Below are 17,113 nucleotides of genomic sequence, written 5' to 3'. Positions count from 1 at the left end.
GAGCAATCAGTATTTATCTTCAAGCAACTTCTCAGATAAGGAAAACTGATTGTTTATTTATTTTGCCGGAAGGCCCTAGGAAGGGCCAGGCGGCATCAAAATCCACTCTCTCAAGGTGGATTAGACAGGTTATTTCTCAGGCCTATAGTGTAAAGGGGAAGATTCCTCCTTTTCAAGTGAAAGCACACTCTACTAGAGCTGTTAGTGCTTCTTGGGCAGTGCATCACCAGGCCTCCCTGGCTCAGATCTCTAAGGCTGCAACTTGGTCATCAGTCCACACATTCACCAGATTCTATCAGGTGGATGTCAGAGGGCAAGAGGATATCGCCTTCAGGCGCAGTGTACTGCAGGCTGCAGTTTAGGTCCTCCGGTCCATGGCGGTCTATAATTATGATCTGTGTCTCCCTCCCCTCAATCTGAGCATTGCTATGGGACATCCCACTATGTAATGAGCTCCTGTGTCCCGTGATGTATGATCAAGAAAATGGGATTTTTATATACAGCTTACCTGTAAAATCCTTTTCTTGAGAGTACATCACGGGACACAGGGCTCCCGCCCCTCTTGGGTTTTACGTGGTTTCTTATTGCTTTGCTACAAAACTGAGGTGCCTCCCATATGGGAGGGGTTATATAGGGGAGGAATTCTCCTTAATTGGGGTTAACCAGTGTCCAATCACCAGAGGTGCCTATATAACCCACTATGTAATGAAGCCCCTATGTCCCGTGATGTACTCTCAAGAAAAGGATTTCACAGATAAGCTGTATATAAAAATCCCATTATTATAGTATATGTGTGTGTTTTATGGAAAATGCTGTTTCTCCAAAAAGTGATCCATGCTCAGATCGCTTTTCAGAGGCATTTGACAGCCGGTAGAGAGGCAATATGTTGCCTACTGACCACCTGTTTTAACCCCTTAAATGCATCATCACTATGGTGCAAATGCATGCAATGCACACAGTTGCAGGGGGGTTGCAGTGCAGCCCCATTCACCTAGGGATGTACTTCAAGGGGGCCCTGACTGGAAAAAGATTGTGAAACACCGACATAGAGGAACCCGTCTCTCCATTTTCCTCCTGCAGCCGCTGAATGCCTGTGGGTGGGAGAGGAGGAGAAGCGGGGGAAACAGAGAAATTGGCTCCTTTATATGCGGCCACCCACTTGGGACCGGCCCGATGTTCTGCCATCGGGCTCAGAGAAAAGAGCCCTGTCCGGAGGTCGGGGGAGGGACCCTTCATGGTTTCTTTCATCGGGCCCTGAAGGTATGAACAGTATAATAGAGGGGCCATTTGGCCTACACGGGTCAAGACACAACATACTATGAGATGAATACTTCCATATGTAGTCGGGTAAAGGGCATCTTCTCTCCTCCCCTCTGTCCTGCTGTCCTCTCCTCACACTCCCTGCAGCTCCTCCCTCTGCCCGCCCACACACTCACAGCTCCTCCCTCTGCCCGCCCACACACTCATAGCTCCTCTCTCTGCCCGCTCACACACAGCTCCTCCCTCTGCCCGCCCACCCACTCACAGCTCCTTCCTCTGCCCACCCGCACACTCACAGCTCCTCCCTCTGCCCGCCCACACACTCACAGCTCCTCCCTTTGCCCGCCCACACACTCACAGCTCCTCCCTCTGCCCGCCCACACACTCATAGCTCCTCTCTCTGCCCGCCCACACACAGCTCCTCCCTCTGCCCATCCACACACTCACAGCTCCTCCCTCTGCCCGCCCACACACTCACAGCTCCTCCCTCTGCCCGCCCACACACTCACAGCTCCTCCCTCTGCCCGCTCACACACTCACAGCTCCTCCCTCTGCTTGCCCACACACTCACAGCTCCTCCCTCTGCCCGCCCACACACTCACAGCTCCTCGCTCTGCCCGCCCACACACTCACAGCTCCTCCCTCTGCCCACCCACACACTCACAGCTCTCTCCACTAGATCAGTCTGTGAACAGTGAACAGTCTGGGCAGGGCTCCAGTAGCCGGGACTAGAAGCAGAGCATCGGGAAATGCGGTCAGGAGGTTCTGTATCCCTCCACAGAGAGAAACAAGTCCCTTGTAATTAGGACTGTTTCCATTCAGACAGTTACATATATGTAAAGATATGTGACATTCTAATACATGTTATGGATCCTAAATTCTGATTAAGATTTTATGGGGGTGTTATAAGTATTTTTGAGGATGCCCTGGTGGCTGGTGTCCGGGTGACGGGCAGTCAGAAACCCAGGCAAAGGATGTAAAAACTGGACTGTCCGGGTGAATCCCGGACAGGTGGCAACCCTAGCTGGGGTGACATTTGGTAAGGGTACCTCATGATTCCAGTCCTGATCAGGTGAGAATAAAAAGGAGAATTCTGTGAGCCGGGTCTGTCTTTGATTTATAGTTAACCAGACCTATCAGGTTGTGGGGGCGGACTCACTACCCATATGTATGATGTCATAATGCACCAGGAAAGTACATTTTATATACAACTCTATAGATCAGACCAAAATGAGGAGGAAAGAGGGACAGAGGGACATTGCTCCAAATCAGGGACAGTCCCTCAAAATCCGGGACAGTTGGGAGCGATGATAAAAGAGAAAAAAAATCCTCCAATCCCATCTACACAATCCTTTACCTACAGAGGATCCAGAGGAAGGCCAAATAAAGGACGCTCCAATTTACTCCAGCAGGGGAAATGGGGGGAGGAATGATTGTCTATTCATTGATGATTTATTGGTAGAATAATGGAGAGTATAGGGGTGTCAGAGGAGATTCCTCAATGATCTGAGATGGGAAGAAAACAGAGGAATCCCAGGAAGACCCGGAGGACTCTGATAGATGGAATCTGAATATTTCTGGGATCCTCATAGAGGGATATATGTTATATGAGGGGGAGGGGAGTACACTGTGACCTGACTGGGATCTGTATTCTGTCTGTACAGGAAATGATGTTCAGGAAGAAATATTCACCCGGCCGGGATCTGACCTTCTCATCCCCATCAGAATCCGTCTCACCCTCAACCATCCAGATAGACAGAGATGTGATGGGATTATCTGGTACTATGAGAAATCTCCTGGAGTCTGGGAGAAAATAGCTGTACACATGAATTGTGATCCGTCTGATGTCAGATATTTCCCCAATACAAGGATATCAGAGAATGGAAGTCTGATCATATCCAATGTGACTCCGGAGAATGACGGGAGATACAGTGTGTATATAGAGAACTATAGAGGACTTCCTATACAGGCAGATGATTACACCGTCCATGTAGAAGGTAAGTCCAGAAGATTGTACAGCGCTGTGTATGGGGGTCACATGACTGAAGAAAATGGGTGTCATGTTAGTGGGGGGATTTAGTGTTGGGGGAGGGGTGCACACAGACACAATCTATCTCCTCCAGTCTCCAGGAAGATGTCTGCACACCTGATTATAGGTAAGGATGGGGGAGGGGCATGCTGTGTATATATTGGATCTGATCAATGGAAATGATTGTCTCTTTCAGTTCCAGTATCGGTTCCGCTCCTCCATGTCTCATGTCTCCGGAATGGCAGCGCTGAGATCTCCTGCAGGGTGGAGGAGGGGACTAAGCCGAATATCAGTCTATCTGTGATTGGAGGATCCCAGAGGAATTATTCCAATAACATTACAGCCATTGTGGGGTCCCCGGGGCCCTGGAACATCACCTGTACTGTGAAGAATGGGGTCAGCCAATCAGAGGAGAGCAGAGCCGGAGGGTCACCTATCCAGGGGAGGAGAAATCAGGGGATGGGTACAGAGACATTTAAACAGAGCAGGTGGGAGGGGCAGAAAACAAATTAGCTCCGCCCACTGACTGAATAGAGAATATGAAATATATACAGAAATGATAGATTTACATTACAGGTTTTATTTTTTAGTCCTGATCATAATAAAATAAAAACACAATATTTCCCCTTCACGGTGTTTGTTCTCAGAGGACAGGAAATGATTTCCAATCATAGATGGCGGATAATATTCCTGTCTATATAATCCGCAGTCTAGAGCGGGTAAGGAGCGCCCCGCGTACATCTACTGCGGCAGGGTGGCAAAATCACTTACCTGTTCATGATTTCTTCTTCCTGGTCTGGGGGGCGTGCGCCACTGGAGGCCACTCCCACTGTTATTGGACACAGCAGGAGCCAATCAGTGGGTCTGACAGAAGTGGTGAGTAGTGATGGAGGAACTTCCGATGTGACGTTTCATGAATGCAAAGCGCGAACGCAGCCAAAAAATTGTGAACGGCAAAGTTCGTGGTGGACCCCATTGACTTTAATGGCAGGCGAACCTTAAAAACCTCCTGGTCACATTTTCAGCCAGAAAATACTTACTATCTGCGCACACATAGTCCCACAACATGGACACTGACATAACAAAAGTATGAGGTGAATCTGGGATCAACAACGACAAGAATTCTTTTTTTATCTGTGAAATTTTGACAATTCAGGAGCGCATGAAGGCAATGAAGGAGAGACAAGGTCAGGCCAGGCTATGAAGAGGGTGCAGGAGATGATCAGTGCTACAGTCAGGGCAGCGCAGTCCTGTGCCAGTGTCCAAGTGTGCCAACCTGTGCTTGAGCCCCTTCCTCTGCCCAGCCCTTACCCCCACCTATGCAGGGCTCCACTGCAGTGGTCCGGAGGGGCCAGTCCAGTGCTGATCCTCAGACATGGTCCTGGCACTGCCTGCTGATTGACTTCTCCGCTGCTATCTCCCTCACTGTCTGAAACCAGCACCGCGATAGAGACTGAGCACTGACACCAGCACTGAGATAGAGAGCACTGACACCAGCACTGTGATAGAGAGCACTGACACCAGCACCGAGATAGAGAGCACTGACACCAGCACCATGATAGAGAGCACTGACACCACACCAGCACCGAGATAGAGAGCACTGACACCAGCACTGTGATAGAGAGCACTGACACCAGCACTGTGATAGAGAGCACTGAGACCACACCAGCACCTGATGTGAATGTTGTGTCTTCTCTTCTTATGATAATGATAATTGTATGAGAGGTCAGGACCCCACATATAGGATACAGGATTGTCTGCATGCCAGTTTTAAATTCAAGCCATCCAAGGGCAGACTGATTGTACTGAAGTTGGTCCATCGGATGACTTCAGAACAACCAGCCCGTCGTGTTCTTTTTTTGTACAATCACTGCCGGTGGCTATAGCCTCCAGCACTGATCATTGTATTGTGATGGCGGGGAAACCTTCCACTCTCAGAACTCAATGACTCCACAAGAGGGATTCTTCCCATCAACACTGACTGTGCTGATGGGGAATCAAGCGATTTTCTTTCCTTCAATCTGTGGAAGAAGAACCGAAAATTGAAAATGTATGTCTAGCTTTAGACCAAATAATACAAAATATCCAGAGAAGACATTTATTGTCCTCCACATGTCCATTGTCCTTGCCCATGTATGGATGGACGCCCACCATCATCTACTGGAAGGTCAGGGATTATCTTACCTGACTGCATTATATATGTAATACATTCTCTATTTATCATCTCTTCATAAAGTCCATCCAGTTCCACCAATAAAAGAGAAGAAATCCTCCAATCCCATCTACACAATCCTATACCTACAGAGGATCCAGAGGAAGGCCAAATAAAGGACGCTCCAATTTACTCCAGCAGGGGAAATGGGGGGAGGAATGATTGTCTATTCATTGATGATTTATTGGTAGAATAATGGAGAGTATAGGGGTGTCAGAGGAGATTCCTCAATGATCTGAGATGGGAAGAAAACAGAGGAATCCCAGGAAGACCCAGAGGACTCTGATAGATGGAATCTGAATATTTCTGGGATCCTCATAGAGGGATATATATTATATGAGGGGGGAGGGGAGTACACTGTGACCTGACTGCGATCTGTATTCTGTCTGTGCAGGAAATGTCCCGGAGGAAATATTCACCCGGCCGGGATCTGACCTTCTCATCCCCATCAGAATCCGTTTCACCCTCAACCCTACAGATAGACAGAGATGTGATGGGATTATCTGGTACTATGAGAAATCTCCTGGAGACTGGAAGAAAATAGCTGAACACAGGAATTGTGATCCGTCTGATCTCAGATATTTCCCCAATACAAGGATATCAGAGAATGGAAGTCTGATCATATCCAATGTGACTCCGGAGAATGACGGGAGATACAGTGTGTATATAGAGAACTCTACAGGACGACTTATACAGCGAGATGATTACTTCATCCATGTAGAAGGTAAGTCCACCCAACCCCCACCCCCAGTCCTAGCAGTGTCCTCCCCGCTCCGTGTCTTTATATACACCCTCCATGTAGAAGGTAAGTCCACCCAACCCCCACCCCCAGTCCTAGCAGTGTCCTCCCCACTCCGTGTCTTTATATACACCGTCCATGTAGAAGGTAAGTCCATCCAACCCCCACCCCCAGTCCTAGCAGTGTCCTCCCCGCTCCGTGCCTTTATATACACCGTCCATGTAGAAGGTAAGTCCATCCAACCCCCACCCCCAGTCCTAGCAGTGTCCTCCCCGCTCCGTGTCTTTATATACACCGTCCATGTAGAAGGTAAGTCCATCCAACCCCCACCCCCAGTCCTAGCAGTGTCCTCCCCGCTCCGTGTCTTTATATACACCGTCCATGTAGAAGGTAAGTCCATCCAACCCCCACCCCCAGTCCTAGCAGTGTCCTCCCTGCTCCGTGTCTTTATATACACCGTCCATGTAGAAGGTAAGTCCATCCAACCCCCACCCCCAGTCCTAGCAGTGTCCTCCCCGCTCCGTGTCTTTATATACACCGTCCATGTAGAAGGTAAGTCCATCCAACCCCCACCCCCAGTCCTAGCAGTGTCCTCCCTGCTCCGTGTCTTTATATACACCGTCCATGTAGAAGGTAAGTTCAGTTTATTGTGGATGGAGCTGATTCTTCAACAGGGTGGAGCTTCTGCCAACAGCAGCCAATCAATTTTCACATCTTAGGAAAAAAAGGACTTGAGAATTCTGATTGGTCGCTGTGGGCAGCCCCTCCCCCTGTGCTCATTTTCCTCTCTCACTATTGTTAAGGCTAGTTTGCCTACCCCACTCATATACTTACCTATACATAAAATAAGTGATTCAAAACCTTTTATCTATATGAATCAAACCATGAAATTAAGAACGAATGATACCTGTGAGAAAAGGATAACAATGTAATGTATTTAAACATACTATAGTACAGAAAAGAAACGTTAGAGATTACCCCATAGAGTGTGGAGGATACAACCTTAGAGACAACGATGTTACCAAATATTGCTATAATGGTCATACACATCCATTCAAGAGATTAATATTATATTAAGGCAAAGTCCTATGGTAGAAAGGGTTACAGAAAAGAAAAGAGACATAATAATAATACAGACACAGTATCTAGTTTTTCCTTACGTTACCATTTTTGCAAAGGGGGGGCCCAGCGGGATGAAGAGAGATAAGGAAAATACATTACACAGGAATCTTACCTGTCCAGTCCATGAGAACTTAAGAGAGAGGGAGAGATTTTTAGCATCTCTAGGGACTGGTTTTATGTGGGTAGAAACCCTCATGCCTACCAATCAGAACTCAGGGCCACCTCATTGGTTCAAAGTTTCCTCCAATTCTGATTGGTTATAATTTTTTATTTTTTTTTATTCTGATTTTATTTCAAGTTATTGTAGAACATTACACATATGTAAACAAATTCCAAACTTACATACATAATAAATACATATCTTAACTACTTTAACACCGATAAAATAAAAAATAAAAAAGGGAAAAAGAAGAAGAAGAAAAAAGAAAAAAAAACACAAAAAAAGTGAAACAAGGGGGCCCCCACCCCCCTTTCCCTCCCTCCCCTCCATCCCTTCCCCTTTTCTCTCCTCCAGCATAGTCTTTCCTACCATTTCTTTCCTCCTTCTACCTTCAGCTTTTTACCAATTTCCTATACTGCCTCCATGGGTTCCAAACCAGGAGGTATCTTTCGTACGTATCTAATTCTTGTGCTATAAATATCTCCATCCTCTCTATATTATCCATTTCTAAGGCCCATTCGTTTATCGTAGGGGACTGAGTTGATTGCCAGTGACGCGGTATCACCGTTCTTGCTGCAATCAACCAGTGCCCAAGAAGCTTCTTTTTAATGTTCTTATATGTTCCTGGTAACATAGAGAGGAGGGTAATTTGCGGCGTATTTGGGATTATCTCCCCAGTAACTAGTGTGTATAATTGCATAACCTTTTCCCAGAAACAAAAAAATTAGGGGACATTTCCACCAAATATAGAGCAAAGAGCCCCTCTCTGTATGGCACCGCCAACATATATCTGTTTTTTCTGGGTATATACGGTGTAGTGTCACTGGGCTCCAGTACCATCTTGAGAGCAACTTGTAGTTCGCCTCTTGTGCTTTAGTTGTCTGTGATAAGCAGTGGGAAAGATTAAATGCCTTCTCCCATTCCCCAACCTCAATTTGAACATTGATCTCATTAACCCATTTATTTATATATTCCGGGGGCTCCGGATGATTTTTAATTATAAACATCTTGTAAAGTGTTGATAGAACGTGTTTTGGTTTTTGATCTTGTGTCAGAAGAATTTCAAGTTGTGTTAAATCTCTACCCAGGGATTTACTCGAACGAATAGAAGACCAAAACGACAGTAACTGCCGGTGTTCCAGCATTTGCACGAAAGAAGGTCGCTGTATAGGGAATAGTAAAGACGGAACTGTTCCCTGGCATAAAATATTGCTCAGTCTATAATGAGATTCCCTATTCCATGTAAGAAAACTTGTCCTATTTAATGCCGGGGGAAAAAAAGGGTTGCCAAATAGGGGTGTCATAGGTCCTTCATACGAAGAAAGTTTCAATTGTATAACTGTTTTAACCCATATATTCAGCAGATGGGATGTAAGAGATGGCATAGTCTCTAATAATTCTCGATGTAGCTTGCTACCAGATAAATCTACCCATGGCAACACCTTTAAATCTAATTGGTTCAACCCTTGTTCTAATTTTACCCACTGTTTAGTTTCCGAACAATAAAACCAATCCACCAATCTAGTCAAGACTGCCGAAACATAGTAATAATACAGGTCAGGTGCGCCCGCACCTCCTTTTGTTTTTGGTAATGATAATAATTTCTTTTGTAGTCTTGGTTTTTTATGGCCCCAGGTAAATTTTGTAAAGGCCGATTGTAAAGTAGAAAAAAATGATCTGGGGACACAGACAGGAATAGTTTGAAAAAAATACAAAAATCTCGGTATTATATCAGTTTTTAATATATTGATCCTCCCAAACCATGAATGTTGCTTGACATCGTATTTTTTTAAATCTTGTAGAGTACGTTGCAGGAGAGGTACGTAATTCATTTTATATAAGTGGTTTGGGTCTGGGGGAATTTTAACACCTAAATATTTTAATGCTGAGGAGCAAATCTTAAACGAAAAATTAGCTCTCAGCATAGCAACTTGTTGGGGTATAAGCGACACAGTAAGAATTTCTGATTTTGATACGTTTACTTTGAAGTTGCTCAATATTCCAAACCGCTGAAATTCAGATAATATAGAAGGTAGTGCAATATGTGGATTAGTGATATATAGTAATAGATCATCAGCAAACAAGGCCAATTTTATTTCCCTTTGTTTTATCTGTATACCAGTAATGGAGATATTCCGTCTAATAGCTGTTTATAATTGTAAATATTCCATTACTATAACATAAAGCATAGGGGATAGCGGACATCCCTGCTGGGTACCGTTTTGTATATAAAAATTTGTTGTCAATGAGCCATTAATCTTTATTCTAGCTGTCGGTTTAGTGTATAGTGCCATGATCTTATGGAGTATATTAGGTCCTAGTCCTATTTGCATTAGGGAATGTTTGAGAAAGAGCCATCCCACCCGATCAAATGCCTTTTCCACATCAACTGAGAGAAGGCATACTGGTACTTTAGCCCTTTGTGCATAATTCATTAATAAGAAAGTTTTGATCGTGTTATCACGTGCTTCTCTACTTTGAAAAAATCCTACCTGATCCGTATGTACTAAGCTTGAGAGGGGTGATTGGAGACAAAGCGCAATCAGTTTAGCATATATCTTTAAATCTACCCCAATCAGAGATATAGGCCGGTAACTAGAGCAGAGTGTTAAATCTTTTTCTGGTTTAAGAATCAAAGTGATATGGGATTCTAAAGTCTGTTTTGAGAATTGATTACTAGAAGAGATTGAATTAAACACTTGAAGCATAAACGGGGCTATATGTTCCTTAAAAGTTTTATAAAATTTAGGTGTAACTCCGTCAGGGCCTGGGCTCTTATTTGTCGGAATATTGGCGATTACTTCCAATAATTCTTCAAGCGAAAATGGAGAATCCAAAGATTCCTTAGTGACCTCATCTATTGTCGGAATGGCGTTTTCCCGCACATATTCTTTAATAATATTTTCTCCAACTCCCTTATCCTCCAATATTGATGGAGGGGTCAGGTTATAAAGGGCCGAGAAATAATCCCTAAAGGTTTGTTGAAGCACATGTGGATCTGATGTCAATTCTCCCGATGGTTTTTTTATACTTGGTATAAAAGTCTGTGATGGACGTGGATGTAGTATATCAGCCAACATTTTCCCGCACTTGTTCTCATATCTACATCTACCCACTGCTCGTCTTTGTTGATATAAGCTCTGGGACGATTTAAAAAACTGTAATAATGATACCCTTGTAGAGAAAATGTTGGCTGATATTTCTGGAGAACAATGGGCTTTATGTAAAGTTTCCAAAGTGTGAAGTTTTAATAAGGTATTTTCAATAATTTAAAATTTTCCTTTTTTAAGACGTGAACCGTGTTGGATGAACACCCCTCTTACTACCGCCTTTAAGGCTTCCCATTTTAAGGGTAGGGCAGTTTCATCCTGTTCATGATCAGAAATAAAATTAACAATCGCCTCTACAATTGCTTTATGGCAGATTGGATCTAACATAAGTGTGTCATTAAGACGCCACGACCAATTTGTACCGTGGATCTGAGGGGGTGTCATGGTCAAAAATACTGGTGAATGGTGAGACCAAATAAATGATGCTATTTCTTTAGAAGGGTTCCATTCCAACACCTTCAGGCCAGTTAAAAAAAAAATCTATTCTACTATATGTTTTATGTGCTGATGAAAATTATGTATAATTGCGCTATTAGGGTTAAGGATCCGCCATAGATCAATCAACCTATGTTCAAAAAGTTTATTCTTGAGTGCTCTCAAACGAGAGTATGGAACATTCGATCGTTGAGCTGAGGTATCTAATATAGGATCCAAGGCTAGATTAAAATCTCCTCCCACCAAAACAGTGCCTTCTGCAAAGTCCGCTAAAAGACTAAGATAACGCTCGATTGTCATTGTTTGATCATGATTTGGAATATAAAAGTTCGCAATTGTGAAGATTTTGTCCCACAATCTGATTTTAAGAAACAAATATCTTCCATTTAAATCAGCCTTATAATCCAAATTCTGTAATGGTAAATGTTTATGGAAAGCAATAGAAACCCCTCTCGCTTTTGAATTCAACATAGTGCTATGAAACCATTGCGAATAATGTTTACGTGAACACACTGGGATATTACCACTTCGAAAGTGGGTCTCTTGAAGGAGTATAATATCTACCTTAGCTTTGTGTAAATTATATAGAATCTGGCCTCTTTTTGATTTATTATTGAGGCCTTTAACATTGTAAGTACAGAGTTTCAGTGACGCTGGGGAGGAGAAAATTGCTGCCATATAGAATTATAAAGGAGAGAAAGAAAAAAGGAAGAGAGAAAGAGAAAAAAAAAAAAAGGGGGGGGGGAATAAAAGTTAAATTCCCTAAAATTGGAGAGGCTCCCTCTCCCCAATCCCTGAGTTACCCAGGAAAACGTTGACTAATTTGATAAAGAAAAAAAAAAAAAACCCCGCCCAATATGGAATTTAATCCAAAAAACACACCTAGCCCTACCTGAGGGACGGTGTTCCTACAAAGGGGTACAGTTGAAATGCATTGAGGATGTCTCTATGCAGTGACTATTGGTTATAATTTCAAGCCCAGTTAAGCATCAAACTTCCGGTGCCTTTCTGTCTATATATATATATTGAGAAACTTCCTTTTGATCCCCAACCCTGCCAGTTCCAACATAAGACATGTTTAATTATCTCTTGAAAAAAAGAGTGGGTTGCACTAAAGAAATAAATTAAACTGAAATAAAATAATATAAATGATATATCACCAAACTTAAATAAGTGAATATTATCACCAATCCTATGCGGAAGTATGTGCAAAAATTACAATGAGAATATCAGTATACTTATATAAATAATATAGAAAACTCACTCCTATGTATTAAAGAAAATACAGAAAATACAGAGAATAATGATTAACCGGTCATGTGACAAAAAAACAACACAATTGTTAAACTGTATATGTGTTAAGGGAAATACAAAAAATATTAATTAACTGGTCATGTGACACAAAAAAAGACACAATTATTAAACAATGTGAAAGGAACACTCTGATAATAATAACTTTAAAAAGTCCACATAGAAAAGTCCCAAATTGAAAAAAAAAGTAATAGTAGCTCCGCTGTGATAAAGTGATGACAGACCATCCAAATTAGTGTGAGTTGTGAACACCTCCACCACGGTTAACACTGCCGCTTACCAGAAGCATATGGTTCTTTGTTACAGAGAACCATAAAGCGCAAATGACTAACTCCCCCAGTCCAGGGTATTCCAGGATGGATAAAGAGATAAGGGGACTTCTCACAGCTCCAACCAATCCCTCACATTCAGCGACCATAAAAAAGATATAAGGCTCGCAATAGTCTAAAACCAACCACTTTAATAAAGCAAATAAAAAAAGGCAATTGCGCACTTACATAACATCAGTGAACAAATTGCATATAAAACTCAAGCCGGCCGGTCTCGGTACACAACACGCGATACTTCCGGGACAAACACGTGAAGCGGTGACGTCAGGGCGTCACTCCTCCTCCCTACACGTTTTGTCACTAGTGGACGTGATTTACAACCGTCAGCCCTCTTTGATACAACATAAATTAGCATTTTAGGACTTATGGCACAGGAAGAGGCACTATATCTGAAATGGCCATCTCTATGAACAGTAGGGTAACTTAGTTACTATGCAGACAGCAGACCAACATGTTGGTGTGTTTGAGATAACAATATATATATATATATATATATATATATATATATATATATATATATATATATATATACACACATACATATACACAAAACAAGTCATGGAAATCCAACTAAAAAGTCCCCACAATGGCTTAAAGCTCCTTGCCATAAATATTACACTTCAAAATCTCCACCACAGTTCCCACTGAAGTTCATTCTTGAACTTTATATCATCTTTCAATGATTTTGTACCCACCCACAACAGCCCAGAAGTCCCAACCCTTCCCCACCACCACAGCCTCCTCTTTCTTTCTTGAACATGCCGGAACTCCTCAAGGTAGGCTTGAGACAGTAAAGAAATCCTGGTGCCCTTGAGACTTTACATCCAAACTATGAGTGTTTGCACTGCAATGTTTCATTGTCCCTCTGCCTTGGAAGAGCGGAACTCCAACATTGATGGCGGGATCCTGGCATATCTGGTCCTGTAACTTGGCAAGACCATGTAATGGTTGCTCCAATTGGATCGGACTGCGAGACAGCACTTTTCAGCATGGTGAAGGACAGTTCAGGAGAGTCTTATTTGTTGCACATTTGTCAACATAAATTAGCAATTCAAGGACTTATGACACAGGAAGAGGCACAATATCTGAAATGGCCATTTCTATGAACAATAGGATAAATCTGAAAACACTAAGTCATACATTCCTATATATATTATCTTACCTGACTGCATTATATATGTAATACATTCTCTATTTATCATCTGTTCATAAAGTCCATCCAGTTCCACCAATAAAAGAGAAGAAATCCTCCAATCCCATCTACACAATCCTATACCTACAGAGGATCCAGAGGAAGGCCAAATAAAGGACGCTCCAATTTACTCCAGCAGGGGAAATGGGGGGAGGAATGATTGTCTATTCATTGATGATTTATTGGTAGAATAATGGAGAGTATAGGGGTGTCAGAGGAGATTCCTCAATGATCTGAGATGGGAAGAAAACAGAGGAATCCCAGGAAGACCCGGAGGACTCTGATAGATGGAATCTGAATATTTCTGGGATCCTCATAGAGGGATATATGTTATATGAGGGGGGAGGGGAGTACACTGTGACCTGACTGGGATCTGTATTCTGTCTGTGCAGGAAAAGTCCAGGAAATATTCACCCGGCTGGGATCTGACCTTCTCATCCCCATCAAACGTCATCTCACCCTCAACCCTACAGATACATGGGAATGTGACGAGATTTACTGGTACTATGAGAAATCTCCTGGAGACTGGAAGAAAATAGCTGTACACATGAATTGTGATCCGTCTGATCTCAGATATTTCCCCAATACAAGAATATCAGATAATGGAAGTCTGATCATATCCAATGTGACTCCAGAGAATGACGGGAGATACCGTGTGTATATAGAGAACTATACAGGACGACTTATACAGAGAGATGATTACTTCATCCATGTAGAAGGTAAGTCCACCCAACCCCCACCCCCAGTCCTAGCAGTGTCCTCCCCGCTCCGTGTCTTTATATACACCGTCCATGTAGAAGGTAAGTTCAGTTTATTGGTCAATTGATCAATGGAAATGATTGTCTCTCTCAGTTCCAGTATCGGTTCCGCTCCTCCATGTCTCATGTCTCCGGAATGGTAGCGCTGAGATCTCCTGCAGGGTGGAGGAGGGGACTAAGCCGAATATCAGTCTATCTGTGATTGGAGGATCCCAGGAGAAATATTCCACATCTGCCAATAACATTACAGCCATTGTGGGGTCCCCGGGGCCCTGGAACATCACCTGTACTGTGGAAAATGGGGTCAGCCAGTCAGAGGAGAGCAGAGCCGCGGTCACCTGTCCAGGTGAGGAGAGATCGGGGGATGGGCACAGAGCAGGTGGGAGGGGCCGGAAGCAGATAAACACAGAGCTCCGCCTACTGACTGAATAGAGAATATGAAATATATACAGTAATTATAGATTGATCTTACATGTTTTATTTTTAGTCCTGACCATAATAAAAATACATTATAACATTATTTACAATCATAGCGGCACATAAAATTCCTCTCCCTACAGTCCAAAGTTTTACATTTTTGTATGAATTTCCATTCCCATTCCAGTCTTTTGGAATGATTAGGGATCAGCTTCAGGTTCGGGTCAAACATGAGACTCCCCCAAATCCAGTCTATGGGATGTTCAGTGAAGGACAGGAGAACAAAGTGGGCAGATTTCTCCACTTCTCCCCCCAATCCTCCGCCCGGCATTTAGCGGTGATATCACTAATGTCAGTAAATGACAGATCCCTGCCGGCTTCATTCTGTGTGTAACAATCCACCGAGGACTCCGAGTGACATCACTGACACAATGAGGTCATCACCCCTACATGGTCTATGACATCACTGACACAATGAGGTCATGACCCCTACGTGGTCTATGACATCACTGACACAATGAGGTCATCACCCCTACATGGTCTATGACATCACTGACACAATGAGGTCATCACCCCTACATGGTCTATGACATCACCTAGGTTCCCTGATGCCGTTGTTTACATTTAGCACCACGCTAGAATAGACATTTGCAAAAGGAAAAAAAAATGTGTTGTTTCATTATAATTTGTTAATTAATTAAATTCATTTAGTTATATTCATTAAATTCCTTTTCAGATTTCGTTTAGTTTCCAACCAAATTTGAAAAATCAGTTGTATTCGAAAATATTTTGTGACCTGACTTTGTGGCCACGTATCTCGGGGTCACTTGATGCTAGAAACCCCAAAGAGATGTTGTAGTGCTAGTTCTACAGTGTTTGCAATTTGGAGTTTCTAGCTGCAAGTGGCCCCGAGATATGTGGCTCCTAAGTCTGATCGCAAAATGTCATTCTCTGCTGTAGAAAAGTCATTGGCATATTACACATATCTCGGGGTCACTTGGTGCTAGGAACCCCACAACTTGTGGCAGGTAGAGATGGATGCAAAAGTTTGCAGGCCCCATTGACTTCAATGGGAGGCGAACTTTAAAAACCTACAGGTCATATTTCCAGCCACAAAATAATTACTAGCTGTGCACACATAGTCCCACCACATGGCCAATGACATAACACATGTATGAGGTGAATCTGGGATCGACAACTACAAGCATTCTTTTTTTATATGGGAAATTGTTGTGACAATTCAGGACTGTGGAGTGCATGAAGGCAATGGAGGAGAGGGAAGGTCAGGGACCAGGGTAGGCAAAGAGGGTGCAGGAGATGATCACCAGCACCGTGACATACAGCAATGACACCTGCACCGTGATAGAGTGATCTAACACCAGCACCATGATAGAGAGCACTGACATCAGCAGCGTGACATACAGCAATGACACCTGCACCGTGATAGAGTCATCTGACAACAGCACCGTGATAGAGAGCACTGACATCAGCAGCGTGACATAAAGCACTAACACCAGCACCGTGATATACATCACTGACAGCAGCACCGTGATAGAGAGTACTGACATCAGCAGCGTGACATAAAGCACTGACACCAGCACTGTGAAATACAGCACTGACAGAAGCACCGTGATAGAGAGTACTGACATCAGCAGCGTAACATACAGCAATGACACCTGCACCATAAGCAGCCCCAGGAGGAAGTCAGCATAGCACAGGGATGGTGGGAGCCCCTCATAATGAGCATAGCACAGGGATGATGGGAGCCCCTCATAATGAGCATAGCGCAGGGATGGTGGGAGCCCCTCATAATGAGCATAGCACAGGGATGGTGTGAGCCCCTCATAATAAGCAGCCCCAGGAGGATGTCAGCACAGCACAGGGATGGTGGGAGCCCCTCATAATAAGCAGCCCCAGGAGGATGTCAGCATAGCACAGGGATGGTGGGAGACCCTCATAATAAGCAGCCCCAGGAGGAAGTCAGCACAGCACAGGGATGGTGGGAGCCCCTCATAATAAGCAGCCCCAGGAGGAAGTCA

The 17,113-nt window shown here is 43.6% G+C and overlaps 2 protein-coding genes across 2 annotated transcripts in view; both read left to right on the top strand.

Moving 5' to 3' along the window:
• Positions 1–17,113, top strand: part of LOC143981520 (pregnancy-specific beta-1-glycoprotein 2-like) — a 545,541-nt gene that overhangs the window by 317,372 nt on the left and 211,056 nt on the right. The window lies entirely within an intron of this gene.
• Positions 13,387–17,113, top strand: part of LOC143984198 (cell adhesion molecule CEACAM1-like) — a 42,182-nt gene continuing 38,455 nt past the window's right edge. The window contains exons 1-2 of the mRNA XM_077484491.1: positions 13,387–13,483; positions 14,292–14,618. Coding sequence (XP_077340617.1) covers positions 13,387–13,483; positions 14,292–14,618 — 424 coding nt within the window. The remainder of the gene's footprint in view (positions 13,484–14,291; positions 14,619–17,113) is intronic.

The sequence above is a fragment of the Lithobates pipiens genome, unplaced genomic scaffold, assembly GCF_037356315.1.
Source record: "Lithobates pipiens isolate NorthernLeopardFrog02 unplaced genomic scaffold, aLitPip1_a1.2 Scaffold_16, whole genome shotgun sequence".
Lineage (NCBI taxonomy): Eukaryota > Metazoa > Chordata > Amphibia > Anura > Ranidae > Lithobates > Lithobates pipiens.
The sequence above is the reverse complement of the archived record's forward strand: the minus strand, read 5'-3'. Positions and strand labels throughout refer to the sequence as shown.